General features: G+C 42.1%; 1 protein-coding gene across 3 annotated transcripts in view; it reads left to right on the top strand.

Moving 5' to 3' along the window:
• Positions 1-18963, top strand: part of MYO16 (myosin XVI) — a 555564-nt gene that overhangs the window by 518347 nt on the left and 18254 nt on the right. For all 3 annotated transcript variants that reach the window (XM_077482903.1, XM_077482902.1, XM_077482901.1), the window contains exon 34: positions 2155-2240. In XM_077482903.1, coding sequence (XP_077339029.1) covers positions 2155-2240 — 86 coding nt within the window. The remainder of the gene's footprint in view (positions 1-2154; positions 2241-18963) is intronic.

Genomic DNA, 18963 nt, shown 5'->3' with positions numbered 1-18963 from the left:
GGAAATGGGTTTCATACCTGCTTCCTGATTGGCCGGGAGGAGGATTAGTGTTCATTCGCTGTTGCAGCACACATGAGTGGCATCGGAGCGCATCCTCTGCGACTCAAGCCCACCCTATTTTGAAGCCTATTAGAGCCTCTGGCTCTAACCAGGTGCTTCAAAATAAACCCTGGCCGCTGTAATTCATGTGCCCAGTGCCCTCAAAGGGGCTGGATGCATGAACAGGGGGCGGACATGGATAAATTCATGCTATACATGAATCTAACCACTGCATATAGGGGGGCGGTGTGGAAAGAGGGGACGAAACCTGGGTGACCCTAATGGATGGGCCGCCACTGTTTTGGAGATAATGTGATGTACATAGACGCAAGTTGGTTTACTTCCATTGGCCCATATACAGTGCATCCGGAAATTATTCATAGTCTTTCACTTTTTCTAAATGTTATTATGTTACAGCCTTATTCTAAAATGGATTAAATTCATTATTTTCCTCAAAATTCTACAAACAATACCCCATAATGACAATAGGAAAGAAGTTTGAAATCTTTGCAAATGTATTCAAAATAAAAAATCACATGTACATAATGGTAGATGGTAGACACACCAACTAGAAATAAAGCGTTGGTAGACGCACCAACTAGAAATAAAGCGTTACTGGATCTACTGATTACCAACAATACAGACCTGATCACGGATGTGGATATATGGGGCAATTTAGGAAACTTCTAGGAAACTAGACTACTAGGAAAATCTTCCCAGTAACCCTTAAAATCTGACAGCTCTGGCTCAGAGGAGGAAGTCTCTGCTTTTAATCTCAGAAACACCACCAGGAAATATGGGTCAGTCTCTGCAGGTTCACACATCTCCTGACACTTATCATCCTTATTTATAGGCTGGAGTATGGTATGAACTACCTCATACTTCTTTTCCTCCTTTTTAGGGGAGGCTTCTGGCCCTTTCAGATTTTGTTCATACAAGTCCCAAAATAAGGGGCAGTCTTGTCCGATCATTCATGTGGCAATCCCAGGATCACCAGAATTTTAAGCGTAGCAGTTCCTGGTGGAGCACAAGGTTACACAGGCCAATGAATAATCTTTCAGATCACAATGCTCACAGATGACACCCACCTGTTGGAACAATGCCAACCCATGTCACATTCCATTGGCTCATCCTGTTTTGGACACTGGACTGCCACATGACCCTGTTGGCAACAAAACCAGCACCAAACCTCCAGGAGTTCTATTTCTCACTGCTAGCCACTCCTAGCTTCTGTTGCAGGGGCATGACTGAAAAAGGTCTGCTGACTACCAATGGTGGAAAGTGCTGACTGGAGTGTTCTGGCGAGGGGGCAGTCCCCTTGTCAGAACATAATAGCTCAGTGGGGAAGTTCACTCTACTAGCATCAAATTGTTAGTAGAGCAGCTCTGACCTGAGCTGTCAGTTTTTTTGCATTTAGCCCTGCAGGGTTGAAGGTAAAAAAAATATAGCGTGTACTAGGGTTAACTCTGACAATGCTGTAGACTACATCCTCCTTATAGCGGAGGTCCTCCCACCCCTGCAAAAATGAAAAACCAGCAACTACACATCTTGCAGCTGCTGACTTATTACATATTACAACACTTACCTGTTCTGGAGTCCACTGATGTTAGCACCGCAGCTGATGTTTCCATCAGCTGTTGAGTGCTGCCACTGCCATTGCCAGTAAGGGAACCCAGTAGTGAAGAATTATGGCTTCAAGCAGGATCCCTACTGCGCATACGCAAGCCACCGCTGTGCTCTCCTTCTGGCATGGCAGCGGGAGGGAGGAGGTGGGAGCTGAGATGCTGACGTAATGCGCCGTGGCCCAGACACCCGGAAGTGGGGATAGGGTACCTGTCAAAGACAGGCATGCCCTCCCCAACCCCCAAAGAAAGGTACCAAATGTGGCACCGGAGGGGGGAGGAGACAAATGAGCGCAAGTCACACTTTTGGGTGGAATTCCGCTTTAAGTCTTTTTCATCTAAAACACTATAATACACTGTAATGTGATATTTCTGGTAAATGGCAGTTATATATTTAATTGGTCATTTATTGCCAAAAAGCTTTGCTTTGTTTTTATGTGATTATTTTATGAGTAGAGTTGAAAAACATATCTGTGTATTTTATTTGCTTTAGGTCTAGAAGAAGATTTGAACTGTAAATATCGTAGCAGCACAACAAATGCTTCAGTACCAAGGAACAAAGAAAACTACAGTAGCCAGGTAAATAGATTGTCAAGTATTGGAAGACATACATTACATGTTCATTCTCTCCCGATATAAAGTAAGTATGCTATTGTTTTAGCATACAGTAATTATATGCAAAACAGCTATTCATATAGATGTTGGGCCAGAAACCACAAACATGCATTTGGGAACTTTGACTGCACCAATCACACACGCGCACACACACACACACACACACACACACACACATATATATATATATATATATATATACATATACATATATATATATATATATATATATATATACATATACATATATATATATATATATATATATATAAGAAAGAAAATTAACCTTAGATTGTGGCGAGGGTTCTTTACTGTTAGAACAGAAAAAATGTTGATAGAGATCTACAGCACTGGCATACTAAGCCTATTTCCTGGTTTGGAAGGGCGGCAACCTGTAAGATGAACATCCTGCCCAGGGTCCTATACCTGATTCGAGCCTTACCCATCAGAATTCCACAAAGTTTTTTTAGGTCTCTCCAGGCTATATTGTTGAGATTTATATGGGCTCGTAAAACACCTCGTATTAAATTCTCCTTATTGATGAGACCCAAGAGTCTGGGTGGGCTGGGGATACCAAATTTCCGGAATTACTACCGAGCAACCCACATTGCGAGAATTATGGACTGGCATTGTCATTCTGCAATGAAGGATTGGGTGATGCTGGAGAGGGATTCAGTCCCGACACCCCTGCTTTTCTCCCCGTGGATTCCGAAATCCACATATCCTCCAACACTGACGGAACACCCTTTAATAGGGACCACCCTAGAAATTTTTCATCAGTTGTCTAAGCAAAACATGCTCTCCTCCCCTGTGGGTCCACTTACTCCATTACAACACAACCCTGACTTTGCTCCAGGAATGGGGAATCAAACACTACGACCTACCGATAAACGACCCCCACTTCTAGCAATACATTGCTTTAATAATGGAGTGATGAAAGACTTCGCAGTGTTGAAGTCAGACAACGACATCCCCTCCTTGCCCTTGTGGACGTACTTCCAGATACGATCATTCGTTAACAAACCACCGCGTAAGGAACATTTTATTAGAGAACTCACGGAGTTGGAGTCGGTGTGCCTCAAAGGGGAACAGGTATTAAAAACTACCTCCACGGCATACGACTGGTTGCAACACCTGGCGACGGGGACGAGAGATCGGTTTAGAGAGAGATGGTCAGCAGACTTGGAAATAGATTTTACAAATGCTCAGTGGGAGAAGGCCTGTATATTAGCCCACAAATGCTCTATCAGTACAAGAAACTGCAGGAAACTGCATATAAAGTACTTACCCGTTGGTATGTCACACCTGACAAGACTCATAAATGGTACCCCCAGTCCAGTGACTTGTGTTGGCGCTGTCTCAAAGAAAGGGGCACTATGCTTCATATCTGGTGGCGTTGTGATAAAATAAGTACATATTGGAGTGAAGTGAAGAGGTTGGTGCATCGGATCACGGAGACCAATATTACCTTAGACGCTGCATGTTGCCTTCTTAACATTTCTGATTTCTCTTTGAAGAAGTATGCAAATTCTTTATCGAGACACCTGCTAAATGCGGCTAGATCGCTTATCCCCTTCTATTGGAAAACCACGCACACCCCCTCTCTGAAAGAATGGTTGCTAAAGATTTCTTACATATGTGAAATGGAGGATACTAAGGCACAATCAGAAGAAACCGTAGCACGGTATCACAGAACTTGGTCTCCCTGGTTCGAGTACCGGTATTCTCAAGAATATGGGTCACTGGTTGGGTGATCTGATCACCGAAAAAGTGGGCATGGATAGCCAAAACTGACAGGTTGACAGAACCGACCTACACGCTACTTACTATAGGCTGCCTGGTGCAGCACCCATGCGATAAAAATCTCACACTCCATCTACGGTCTTCACTTTTCTATTTTTTCTCTCTATTTTTTCTATCTTTTTTCCTCTGAATTTCCATCTCCCCAAGAAGTACAGTTGCTGCCCGCAGCTTGGTATTACCACTTCTCGTGTGACATTTGGTGTTGTTTTTCTGTAACCAGTCTGCACATTCGTATAGAATCGGGCCGAAGGGTAATAGTAGTTTTGCACTTTATTGTTGGCAGTTTACGCTAACTTTTGGTCTAATGTGTCTAACTTTTTGTGCCTTATTTACCCGTCTGTACTTTCTCCTGTATTGCTTATATTTTTGAATAAAAACTTTTAAATGTAAAAAAAAAAAAAAGAACAGAAAAAATGTTACACCCTTCCCCAAGAGGTGGCAGGGCTGGCGCTACCACTAGGCAGCCACCTAGTTACGCTGCCATGGCTCCTGGGTCCCCTCCAGAGGATCAGTACCCCCCCGGTAGGTTGTAGCATGGTGCGGAGGGTAGCAGAAAGAGGGGCAGCTCCCACGGCTCTATCTGGCTTCTTACTGGTACAGAGTAGCTGGGCGGAGAGAAGGAGCAGGCATATCCCTCCCCTCTCCCTGGGCCAGGGGCAGTGCCAGGTGGGTGCTTAGTCCTTCATTCTGTCGGGTCAAAAAGGGACTAGCAGGAGCAGCTTCTTACTTGGTCTTCGGCTGAAGTACCCAGCGATTAGCCTCGTAGAGCTGGCAGCTTGTAGATTCTCCCAGGCTGATCGAGATGGTGGGGGATGGGGGTGTGGCTAACTCCTCCCTGGCTGAAAATGCAAAAGACTGCACTGGGAGAAGGAGCCGAGATGGCAGCCCGAGAATCTTCACCTGTATCCATGAGATGAGTGACTAAAGTTTTCCCCTGCAGGGGTTTGTTCTGTCCTTAATGCTTCAGCTCCCTAACCTTGGGCAGCCACCGTACTGCCCCAGTACCTGCTAAATATAAATACAGGCTGCTCTGGAAAAAAGATGGTGTGGTTATTTTTAAGGCACACAATACGATGATACTTGAACAAAAAAGAGCTACACGGTCAAGTTGCCAGAAAGAAGCATTTACTGTACAAGTTCCAAAAAAAGTCTGGTTACAATATGCCCAACAATACCTTGACATGCCTCATTGTCTTTTTTGTGGCATTGGCGCAGTAAAGACTTCCTTCTGGCAGCTCAACTATGCAGCTCTTTTTTTGTTCAAGTATCGTTGATTTGTGCTCCTTAAAAACAACCATAATGTATTTTTGGTGAGCAGCCTGTATTTCTCCAGCGGTTACCTGTGGCTTTTTCTTTGAACCCTGTGCAATTCTTCCGCCAGTTGTGGCTGCAATTTTTATTGGTCTACATGACCTTTGCTTGGTATCAAAAGAGCTCCTAACAATACTGACTGGCATATTCAAGGCTTTGGCTGTCTTTTTATATCCTTTTCCATCTTTGTAAAGTTTCATTACCTTGTTATGCAGGTCTTTTGACTGTTCTTTTCTACCTCCTCATGGTTTAGTGTCTAGCCTGCTTACTGCATCCATGTGAGAGCTAACAAATTAATTGACTATTTATACACAGACACTAATTGTGATTTAAAAAGTCACAAATGTGGGAAATTAACCTTTAATTGCCATTTTAACCTGTGTGTGCCACTTTCTGTTCCTGTACCAAGGCCAAACATTCCATGATATGTAAACATTTGATCAGTCATTTGGGTAGTTTATGTTGTAAATATTATTTAAAAAAAATAAACACAGTTGATTGATAATAAATAGCTTCAGTCAAACAGTAACCATGAGTGAAAGAAATGTTTGTGTTATCATTCATATTCTCTGAAAAATGGCCAAGAAATCATAAATTCTGCCAGGGTATGTAAACTTATGAGCACAAGTAACTGTATATATATATATATATATATATATATATATATATATATATATATATATATACACTCCTGACAGACCCTTGCATCTTTCATCCAGTGCTGCACTGATGCTTCTGGATTCTGAGTCATGGGGAAAGTAAAAGAATTGTCAAAGGATCTCTGGGAAAAGGTTGAGAATTGAGAATGGCAATCAGCAGTGTTCAAACTCTAATTAAGAAGTGGAAAATTAGGGGTTCTGTTGAAACCAAACCACGGTCAGGTAGACCAACTGAAATTTCAGCCACAACTGCCAGGAAAATTGTTTGGGATGCAAAGAAAAGCCCACAAATAACTTCGGTTGAAATACAGGACTCTCTGAAAACATATAGTTTGGCTGTTTCAAGATGCACAATATGGAGGCACTTGAAGAAAGATGGGCTGCATGGTCGAGTCGCCAGACCAAAGCCATTACTACGCCAATGTCACAGACAAGCCTCAAACCTTCTGGCACAAAGTCATTTGGAGTGATAAGACCAAAATTGATCATTTTGGCCACAACCATAAATGCTACATTTGGAGAGGAGGCAACAAGGCCTGTGATGAAAGGTACACCAATCCTACTGCTAAACATGGAGGTGGATCGCAGATGTTTTGGGGATGTGTGAGCTACAAAGGCACAGAAAATGTGGTCAAAATTGATGGCAAGATGAATGCAGTATGTTATCAAAAAATACTGGAGGAACATTTGCATTCATCAGCAAAGAAGCTGCGCATGGGACGTACTTGGACATTCCAACATGACAATGATCCAAAACACAAGGCCAAGTCGACCTGTCATTGGCTACAGCAGAATAAAGTGAAGGTTCTGGAGTGGCCATCTCAGTCTCCTGACCTCAATATCATTGAGCCACTCTGGGAAGATCTCAAACATGCAGTTCATGCAAGACAGCCCAAAAATGTACAGGAACTGGAGACTTTTTGCCAAGAGGAATGGGCAGCTTTACCATTTGAGAAGATAAAGAGCCTCATCCACAAATACCACAAAAGACTTCAAACTGTCATTGATGGTAATGGGGGCAATACACAAGATTAAGTATTGGTGTATGTAAACTTTTGATCAGGGTCATTTGGGTAGTTTCTGATCATTATGATTTAAAAAGAGTAAGCACAGTTTATTGATAATAAATGGCTTCAGCGAAATACTAACCATGAGTGAAAGAAAAGTTTTGGTATTATCATTCATATTCTCTGAAAAATGGTGAAGAAATCATAAATTCTGCCAGGGTATATAACCTTATGAGCACAACTGTATATACTGTGTGTGTGCATATATATATATATATATATATATATATATATATATATATTTCTCTATCTTTCTATATAGTGGCGGTTCCTGAAGAGCACGCGCTATGCGGTTTTTCTAAAATTAAAGTTGCCTAAACTGCAGTTTGGCTTGGGTGTAATTATCTAAATTGGGCCTCAGCATCAGTCTGACTGGACTGTGAGATGTTCAGCCTGGCCACAGGGGGCACTGTCTCTTCTTGCAGGCATGGAACTGTGGTCTGGTCAGGCGCGTAATTTAATCTCTCTCTGAGCCCACCCAGTGGGAGTGGCGCTCTTGCTGTGCTTCTGGGAGAGGGTATATAAGATGCGGATGTCACGTGGTTCGGGGTCCCGGTCCAGTATGATGTGCTAATTACATGGTCCTGGTCCTCCTGACCAGCCCCCATGAAGGCTATGGCCTGGGGTGCGGATCCACCTGACTTTAATGTCTTGGAGCTGGCTAGTCCAAGGCAAGGAAACTAAAGGAGGATTCTGAGGTGGTTGGGTGCCGTCTCTGGTTCGGGAGAGAACCAGTGTACTTCGAGCATTCCAGGGGAGGACTCTTCAGAAGAAGAACACGTACAGGTTGGTTTTCTTAGCAAGAGCCTGGAAGGGTTGAAGTAACTGAGAGAATCCCGTCTTGTGGATATCGCCAAGCAGGCTGAAAGATCCAAGTATCCTACAAGTGTTCTAAAGTTTAGTTTCCCGACATGGATGGCAGGATGCCTGTGGCCAATCATAGCTCAGGCTGTGTAGTGAACGCCCCACACTATATAAGGCCGCCTTTAAGGCGGCCTCCTGTAGTGTGTTACTTTGCATCTGAAGCAGTGGGTGTTCTGTGTACCTTCAACACAGTACACACCAATTGTTTTTGGCTGATTTCCTATCTTGCTGCTGTGTAGTGGTTGTTGTCTGTGCCCTGACTGCAGTATACACCACTATATTCACCTCACCTATATAGCTAGTGATCTAGCTTTAACCACTTAACAACTGCCCATTGCCGATTAACGGCTTCAGGGCGGTTGTTTAACTCTGAGAGGCCGTTAATTAACGGCCTCCCAGAATTCTGCTCTCGCGTGCCCCGAGGTGTGCGCACTCGAGAGCATCTGTGACCGCCGGGTCCATAGGACCCGGCGCATCACGGTAAACGGCCGCTCATAGCGGCCGTTTACCACGTGATTGCTCCGTCAAATGACGGAGTGATCACTTGGAAACAAACCGGCGTCATGTTATGACGCCTGTTCCTCCCTCCCCTTTCTGTACCGATCGGTACAGCGGAGGGGAAAGAGATCGGTGTCAGCAGCGATGTGGGCTGCATCTGCAGTGCCCACATCGCTGCTCACCGAATTTAACCCCTCAATTCCCTGCCAATACTCTGCAATACCAGTGCATACTCTGCAGTACCCTGCCATTACTCTGCAGTACCCCGCCATTACTCTGCAGTACCCCGCCATTACTCTGCAGTACCCCGCCATTACTCTGCAGTGCAGTACCCCGCCATTACTCTGCAGTGCAGTACCCCGCCATTACTCTGCAGTGCAGTACCCCGCCATTACTCTGCAGTGCAGTACCCTGCCATTACTCTGCAGTGCAGTACCCTGCCATTACTCTGCAGTACCCCGCCATTACTCTGCAGTGCAGTACCCCGCCATTACTCTGCAGTGCAGTACCCTGCCATTACTCTGCAGTGCAGTACCCTGCCATTACTCTGCAGTACCCTGCCATTACTCTGCAGTACCCCGCCATTACTCTGCAGTACCCCGCCATTACTCTGCAGTGCAGTACCCCGCCATTACTCTGCAGTGCAGTACCCTGCCATTACTCTGCAGTGCAGTACCCTGCCATTACTCTGCAGTACCCCACCATTACTCTGCAGTGCAGTACCCTGCCATTACTCTGCAGTGCAGTACCCCGCCATTACTCTGCAGTGCAGTACCCTGCCATTACTCTGCAGTGCAGTACCCTGCCATTACTCTGCAGTACCCCGCCATTACTCTGCAGTACCCCGCCATTACTCTGCAGTACCCTGCCATTACTCTGCAGTGCAGTACCCTGCCATTACTCTGCAGTACCCCCCATTACTCTGCAGTAACCCCCATTACTCTGCAGTACCCCCCAATACTCTGCAGTACCCGCCATTACTCTGCAGTACCCCCAATACTCTGCAGTACCCTGCTATTACTCTGTAGTACCCCGCCAATACCCCGCCAATACTCTGTAATACCCTGCCATAAATTGCCATACCCAGCCATACTCAGAGATACCCAGCCATACTCGGTGATACCCTGAAATACCCATCCATAGACGCCCCCCACCCCTCACCGCCCTCCGGTGCTTCTACCAACTCGCCAGTACGATCAAAGCCAGAATCTTTTTTTTATTTTTTATTTCAGGCTTCCCAGCCTAGAGGTGAGATGTGGGGTCATATTGACCCCCCAGATTTCACTGTAAAGAGGACCTGTCACCCCATATTCCTATTACAAGGGATGTTTACATTTCTTGTAATAGGAATAAAAGTGATCAAAAATATATTTTTGGGAAAAAAAATGTCAAACTAAAATAAATAAAGTAAAATGAACAATAAAAAAATAAAATAAAAATTAAAGCGCCCATGTCCCCATGTGCTCGCATGTGCCACACATGTGAGGTATCGCCGAGAATGTTAGAGCGAGAGCAATAATTCTAGTCCTAGACCTCCTCTGCAACTCAAAACATGTAACCAGTAAAAAAATATTTAAAGCGTCGCCTATGGGGATTTTTTAAGTAGCGACGTTTGGCGCCATTCCACGGGCATGTGCAATTTTGAAGAGTGACATGTTTGATATCTATTTACTCAGCATAACTTCATCTTTCACTTTATGCAAACATTGGGCTAACAAGTGGTTAATAATAGAGCTTGCAGTCAGTAGTGTTAGGAGATAGTGCGTGCTGTCTGCGTGCTCTGTACCCAGTACATACCGCTATAATATAGGGCAGGCCCCTACTTTCAAACATCCAACTTACAAACATCTCCTACTTGCAAACGCAAGGAGACAGCAGCAAGTGAGATGAAAAAAGATGGACGACAAAACAAATTATACAGGGGTGATAACCCTTCCCTATGTTTTCCAAAAAGCTTAAAGATAGTTTTTTTGACTGGAGCTACACTTTAAAAATGTACCGGTTGAAAATGACAAACAGATTCAACTTAACACAACAAACCTACACAGTCCCTGTCTTGTTTGCACTGCCTGTATACTGCTGTTCTGAGTATATAGGGCCTGGGGGCCACACGCATTTCCTTTTTTTAATATGGGTACGGGGTTCCCCTTAATATGCGTACAAGACCCAAATAGGCTGGTAATGGGCAGGGAGGGCTACCCATGCCATGTTTCTCAATGATTTTCAACCATATTGCAGGAACCAGATATAACATTAAAACCGCAAGCAGTTTTAAATGATGTCATTTCCGTTTAATGTCATTTTGTGCAGGGACTGTTCTAAACACGGGAAACACGTGGCACTTCACAGGCATACTACAGACACCCCGCAGGCACCATATTTAAAGGAATATTTCACTTTTTTTTTCACTTTAATCGTCATTAAAATCAGTGCTCCCGCCAAAACGGTAGTTTTTAAAACTTTTTTTTGCAGTGACCCATGTCCCCTGAGGCAGGAGGCAGGTCGCCAAACCCTTTTTAGGACACTATCTTGCATATTAGCCGTTAAAATTAGCACTTTCCAATTCGAACGTTTGAGTCCCATAGACTTCAATGGGGTTCTAACGTTCGTACCGAACGCGGGGGTCGTTCGCAAGTTCTGGTGCGAACCGAACCGGGGGGTGTTCGGCTCATCCCTAGTCACAACCGTGACAAACACAAACCCAATGTGCCCCCGACATTCCCCTGGACTACTTTCCCACAAATTTAAAACCACACTATGCATGTAAAAATAGATAAACACATAATCTCAGCTGCATAGCAATTGTCCATGAAAATATAAAGGGGGAAGGGGCATGACAATCCATAAAAGCAAATGGGAGGGGCATGGCAGCCCTTAGGCCAAATAAAAACAGTCCCAAAGAAAAGCACAAAAAAGTCTCTTGTATGGCTTCTGAATGTCCATTAAATTCATAAAAAGGAACGAAAAGGAAATGTCTACATTATAATTCTCATTCTCCTAAATTTTCCCAAAACGTATGGTTCGATTCTGTGCTCACCCATATTTTACAGAGATCCTCAACCCCAAAAACCCTGCCTCTCTTTGTAAGGATATAATTCATTATTCACAGACAGACTGGAACTGATGCAATGGGCTAGACTTGGGTCTTTGGGCTGGCATATCTGGATCTCTCCCTTATGATGCACACTGGAATTCCGTAGACCTTGGGTGTATGTCATGGGCTAACCCTCAAGGTGTCATTCCCAAGAACATTTTCCAGCATAAGTCTGCCTTTACTCATTTTTAAGCACCTCCTATGGTATTTGAACTACAAAGATGAACAATGAAGATTTCCATGTAAAAGCTGTAGTGAAGAGATACTTCATCCGAATAGGGTAAAGAGCAGGTTATGAATGGGGTACAGGGTATGAATGGGGTAGGCATTTCTTCATGTGCATGGGGCTAGGGGTGAATGCTGGCTGACTGGGGCGGATACTCCTCATTCAACATGAATAATCACAGAATCTACCTGATCAATTCGGGCCTTAACCATTGGATGTGATTGTATTACAAATAATATTCCTTATTGACTCATACATAAGTAAAGCATGGATAAATAAATAAAAATTATCAGCAAGAGGTTTCATTATATAGATTCATATATTTATCTAAACATTTTTTCCTTCAAATCCAGTATTTCAACATAACTTAAAGATCTTTTAGTTCCTTCTGTCCTTGGGACCCAAGCGGACCCAAAGGTCTCCGAACAGAACATTTTACCCAAACTCATATTCTGACTCAGAAGTCAGCCTCCCAACTTTGCAAATATATCTGATCATCAGCAACAAACAAAACATTGATGGATAAACGACATTACATCATTAACACTTTGCGATTGACACTCTGGGAATTCAAAAGGTAAATATATCCAGAATAGTCACTCTGACTGTTATTCAAACAAACTTTCCCCTCAATATTTTAGTATCTTATGGACTCAATACATGCAGCAATTTATTTTGGTCCTGGTTACTTAATTTTAGTAACTTTTCAAACATTTATAGTTTCACTCTTTTTTACCAAAATGCCATTATCAATTTTAATTTAACCCCAACATTTTAGGGAAATATACATTATCAGGAACAATAACCTCTAGGCCCAAAACAAGAAAACACAATATGAGACAACTCTTTGAGTACATTTTAAACAAACACTTTAAGATAATAATACCCTGTGCATTTATTAAACACAATACAACCACTTTCTCATTCCACATTCATTTGACCATTCCATTCATTCTTCATTTAGACCTGTTTTCCCTATTTTTCCCTCGAACACCTTTGAACATCTTTTTCCATATTTTTAAATCCTTATCTCACCCGAAGTATATGTTTTCCCCAGTGCATAGGATTATACAACACAGTCACTTCTCTTTCTCTACTAACCACAATTCCTCTGGTGTAGAACCTGGAATACATAACTTCCTTATTCTTTCAATAGCATAGATATATACTTCCTAATTATAAAATATTCCTAAACTTGTATTTAACCAAAAAAAGATAAAATCAAACATTTTAAAATCCCTGATCCTTGTTAATATAGCCCAAACACAATTAAAACCATTTGCACAAATATAGCACATTTGCTGCCATTGAAAAAAAAAACCTTTTAACTTCAATAACGTAAGGATAGGCAATTACGGCTAAAACAATCCTTAAAGTCAGACTCCAACTGAAATAATCAAAATACCCTATACATAAATTGAAATACTATTTGAAAATTGTATCTGATCAGATTCCGCAAAGAAAAACATTTGGTACCAGCGCATACATGTAATTTAACAGTGATATGTCACATTCCCCTTTTAATTTTCCCAATTAACTAAGCATTGGCTTAATATGTGCCCAATACATTTCATTAATAGACTGACAATAGTTGCAACATTTTAACAATAAACATGTCTTTTTATAGATAACTTTTCTGAATCAAATCCTTCTTTAATATTCACTTTCCACCTCAGCAAGTCTGTCAAACTCACTGAATATGTAATGCAAAAGCGGTGGCGAAGGTCAGCAGTTTGATCCCCTTTTTTCACCTTAAGCAACATAGTGCAAGCGGACATGTACCATGTACATGTATTTGGGTAAACAATACTTTGGATAGGAGAAATCACTCAAATAGTAACTTGTCCATGTCCAAATCTGTGATTCAATCCTCTTAAAGCACCACGCACAGATGAATACCCTACTCTGTCCCTCTCACCTGCCCACTTTAGAAACGCTCTCCGTAGGATCATACGACAAATATCAACTACCTAACAATCTATTTGCATTTAGAAAAAACAATCTTATACTCTAAATTGGAATTTCAGGACAAGACAAAAATTCACATACACATACAATTAAGCATTTCTCTCTATTAAAAACAACTTTCCCTTACCTAACCAGTAATTCCCCAGTAGTTCACGAGCTTCAAAAATTTTTACCAGTGATACCACTTGTGTGTGCCCTGCACACATACACACTCCAAAGCTCTGATATACAATACTTCTTAGCCCTTGTACACATGGTTGGACATTTCGACGGAAAATGTCCGATCGGCGCGCGTTGTCGGATAAGTGCCACGCATGCTCAGATCAGATTCCTAGACCAAAGCTATTGGATACTAGCCGGAATGTAGTCCCGTCGTAACTAAATAACGTCATCACGTTCCGAACGATCGGATTTTCTTACAACTTTGTCCGACCATGTGTATGCAACACCAGTTTCGGACAAAATCTGTTGGAAAAGATCTGATGGATTTTGTTGTCGGAATGTCCGACCATGTGTACAAGGGCTTACATTTAAGCTATGTTCGGGTTAACCTCTTAACTCTTACCTTTCCATTCCAAACGTTATCATTGAATTATCAGAACAAAGATGGCAATGTTATATGTTATATGTTTTAAAACACTCACGTCTGTATTTGGCTAATCATTTAAAACAAGTAACAATTATTATGCTGAATGGAAAGTTCCCCATTCTTTTTCTATATTCTCTATAGTAATACATGGGCTTACACATATCTTGAAATGTCTCAATATCTACTGCATAGATTTGAGACAGGCTGCAAAAAAAATAACATTGTCATATTAAACCGGTTATCAATCTAGACAGTCTTTGACAATTTAATGTAATTCCTGACCATTCTTTGGTTAAAATATATATATTTTTTTTTTTAAATGTGTGTTTATTGAAAAAAAATTTGCAAGACATAAAGAAAGCAAATACGATACAAACAATCATTACTGTCATCATAATCACAGCACAGGAATCATCCTTAAGTGAGCTTCATGTTGCAAAAAATAAGGGGAAGGGGGAGGTACACCACGGATCTGGATACAGTAACTGCATAATGATAAAACATGTAATGGAGGTATGCAATATAAACTCTAAGGTGTAACTGCAGTAAATTGCCCAAGGGGCATCCGGCAGCATGTCAGGATATGGATTCTGGATTAAATGAGGAGTTGTCCCAGGAATCCCATATCTTTGAGAATTGGGGCAAGGAGTCCTGGACCACTGCTGTCATATGCTCCATTCTGCATATCTGCGCAATGGTTGAGACTAACTGGGTTTGAGTAGGAGGAGCAGAAGACAACCAGTGGGTAGGTATTACTCTCTTGGCAGCTAAAAGAATGAAAGACATCAGCTTCTTGGCATGTTTAAGTATACCCAGGACCGGGAGGCCCAATAAGTAGTGTGCTGGGTTCATCGGAAAATCTATCTCCAACATCGATTGGAGCAGTGATTGAACCGAGGACCAGAAAGGTATAATTAACGGACAATCCCAAAAGATATGGTAATGCATGCCCACATCACGGAAACATCTTCAGCATAGCTGGGATAATGAGGGGTCATACTTATGCAAAACTTCAGGGGTTTTGTACAAAAACATCAAAACCTTATAGGCTGTTTCTCTCTGTTCCACGCACCTGGAAGCCTTAGAAATGGAAGTTCAGATCTCCTTCCATTGAGGAAGAGATAAAGGAGTAGGTAAAGTCTTGGCCCATCTCTGCATGTATAGATGCGATTCTAACGTGGGTGATGATGAGTCATGGAGGATCTTGTATATAGAGGATATGAGACCCTTCTGGTAAGGGCCATGGGTACATAAAGCCTCAAAGGCATTAGGTTTTTCTAAGGCCATGGTAGGTGATATGGAGTGAAAATAGTGTTTGAATTGAAGGTAAGTAAAAAAAAACTTCTTTGATATATCGATTTTTTTTGGATATCTGGAAAGGATAGTAGCTTGCGGGTCCCCGGATGGACTAAGTGGCCGAGTTGAAAGATGTCCGCTTGAGACCATGGAGACATATTCACATAAGAAAGACTGTCTGGCATGTCTGGATTGAAAATAACATTTAAAAGGGGAGAAGAGAGAGAGAACCTCCTGTGACATTTTTTTTTCAAATGGATAGAGTAAATAACATTGGTCCTAGGCTTATGTGTTTAAGTTGTGCCATGGAAGAGGTCAAGTCAGACCAGAGCACGGAACAAGGATGAACGGGGCTGGTAACACTCATCTCCAGCTCTGATCATCTACTTGTTGCAAGGAGATGGTCGCTGAGAGGTGGGCAACATAATAATACTTTACAATAGCGTGTGCTCCCAGTCCTCCGTGGGAGCGTGGAGCGAAGACAATTGTGTTAGCAATTCTATGTGATTTGTTTCCCCATATGAATTTAGTGAAGGCCCGTTGGATATTCCTAAGTTGCGGCATTGGGAGCACAATTGGCAAGGTTTCAAAAAGATATAAGAATTTTGGGAGTATAGCCATTTTGAGGACGTTTATCCTACCCAGAAGAGACAAGGGACAGTCCATCCATTTATGGAGTAAGCTATGTGTTTCCGAGATTAGGGAGAGAAAGTTAGCTTGGTATAGGGAGTGATAAGACGCCATTAAATGTATGCCAATATATTTGAGAGACACAGGGCACCAAGGATAGGGGAAGTTATTTTGTAGGGAGGCAAGAAGCGTGGGGGGATGTGGATAGGGAGAGCTTCCGTCTTGGCCATATTGACTTTATAGCCCGAGAGTTTGCCAAATGTGTCTAATATAGCGTGGAGGTTGGGGAGCGAAACGTGTGGTTTCGTTAGAGTGAGAAGTATGTCGTCTGCGAAAAGAGACAATTTGTATTCCTTCTGTCTCAGGGAGACCCTGCTTATATCCAGGGTTCTCTCGGATGACTGCAGCTAGGGGTTCAAGCCATAATATAAACAACAAGGGGGAGAGGGGACAACCTTGTCTGGTGCCATTGCTATGAGTGAACAGTGGAGATATAAAAGATGCCAGTTGAACTTGGGATGTGGGTCGAGAATATAAGGCTTGAAGGGCCGATATAAAGGAGCCTGAAAAACCAAAACACGTTAGTGTGGCAAACATGTAAGGCCAACCGAGTCTATCGAATGCTTTTGGTTCAAATATTTTTAATAATCAATAAACATGAAAATGAATTTTACTGCGATGCTACAGCAAACATGGACACTTTGCCATGATTGGTATGCTTCGCCATTAATGTTCTCCGCTGTCTCTTTAAACCCCTAAAAGCTTTGTAATGTCACTTCCTGTTTTTAAAACTAAATTTTACTCCTGCGTATCTTGTCTCTGAACTATATGGCGGAAATATAAGTAGCATACTAATTCACCTTCGATAATGGATTTAACTGCAGACACAGTGTTCCTAAATTTCTAGATGTGAGCTCTACCTGGCCCCAGGAGTGGTAAGTTCTATTAACTTTTCTACTGCAATCCCAAGATCGTAATACTTTCATTAATAAATACCTCCTCTCTTATGCTACCCTTTTAAAACTTAACTTGCTTTACCCTATACAATGTATGATGTTTTCATTAAAAACACCTTTATCCTCATCATAAAGTATGGTGTTCTCAGAACATTCCCTTTCCTTACATAAACCCCCAGCCCATCTAACACATTCTTTTGCAACCTTCAAAATACTATTCTTTTTACATTCAAAGAGACATCAAACATGTTAAACATGTACTTCAAGCAAATTACAATCTTTCATACAAAATTAAGCACTTATAATTACAATTCTATAAACAAATATTAGCAAAGGGGAGACATCATATTATTCATATACTATTGTATCTTTACTGTACTGACTGGCCATTTTATATTCATTCTCTTTATACACTGTATGTCTATTTTGTTCTCTTAAGATATTTGTTGACACTCAGCAAAAATATAAATACCCATTTCAAATTTAAATCGCATAGCCAAAAAAACCCTTTTTTTCATCTGCACCACAGAAACAACATTTCTTAATTTCTTTTTAACATCTTAAGACCCCTTTCACAACACACCGCCGATAGCGTGGGCGGTAAAAGGCCGCTATTTTTAGCGGCATTTTCCCGCCGGATTTGAGGCGGATTTGCTGCGCATTTCGGCCGCTAGCAGGGCGCTTTTACCCCCGCTAGCGGCCGCGAAAGGGTTAAAACCGCCGGCAATACGCCGCAATAGCGGCATTTTGCCGGCGGTATTACAGCGCTGCCCCATTGATTTCAATGGGGAGCAGCGGTGGAGGAGCGGTAAACACACCGCTCCTTCACCGCTCCAAAGAAGCTGCTGGCAGGACTTTTTTCTGACGTCCTGCCAGCGCACCGCTGTAGTGTGAAAGCCCTCTGGCTTTCACACTACAGACAATGGTGCAGCTTCTTTAGGGCGTTTTGCAGGCGCTATTTCTAACGCTATAGCGCCTGCAAAACGCCCTGGTGTGAAAGGGGTGTAAGTAATGACATACACACATTTGAATTTTCCCCATACCTTCTTTCATTCTTTAAAGAAAACTTAGTAGATTATATGAACATACATACAAAAGTACTCACCACTTTCACAATATTTTGGATATAAGCAAGGGAAATTTATAATTTACTTTTTCCCTATTTCTGACTAAAATTCCTACCTACCTTATCAATCACCATTATTCCCATGAGCACCAAGCTTCCAATGGGCAAATACATTTTTTCATAGCATTCCAAAAACGTTTCTACAGCGTTCCCAAAATGCCTAAAGCCAACCTGGGCATAACATTATAGAAACCCCAAGCTGCTACAACAAAACAATATCAGCAATCACAAGTTATCCAAAGATTTAGTGGGCACTGTTGGTTACCTAAATACCCTTCCCAAAAGGCTACTGAACTGAGCCTTAATTAAAGACTCGAGTCTCCCAAAGACCCTACAATGTCACACTCCTGTGAGGGTGTCTATTTGTGTGTTCTGTCTCTCCATTCTCTTTAAATTTAAAAGGCTAAGACTTTATCAAAGTCAGGGTAAGGAAGAATTTGCCAAAATAGACAAAGGTCTACCCAACATGGATGATTGTCCTATCCCGGTCAAGCCCCCATCTGAAAGGAAATAATAGGTGTAGCAGATGACAGTTTGGGCAAAGTGTCATACAGATGAAAATGTAGTTTTTGCCTCAGAACAGTAGGGGTTCTGAGGGTT

Source organism: Lithobates pipiens, unplaced genomic scaffold (assembly GCF_037356315.1).
Source record: "Lithobates pipiens isolate NorthernLeopardFrog02 unplaced genomic scaffold, aLitPip1_a1.2 Scaffold_16, whole genome shotgun sequence".
Classification (NCBI taxonomy): Eukaryota; Metazoa; Chordata; class Amphibia; order Anura; family Ranidae; genus Lithobates; species Lithobates pipiens.
Note: the sequence above shows the minus strand (reverse complement) of the source record. Positions and strands in the feature narration are given on the sequence as shown.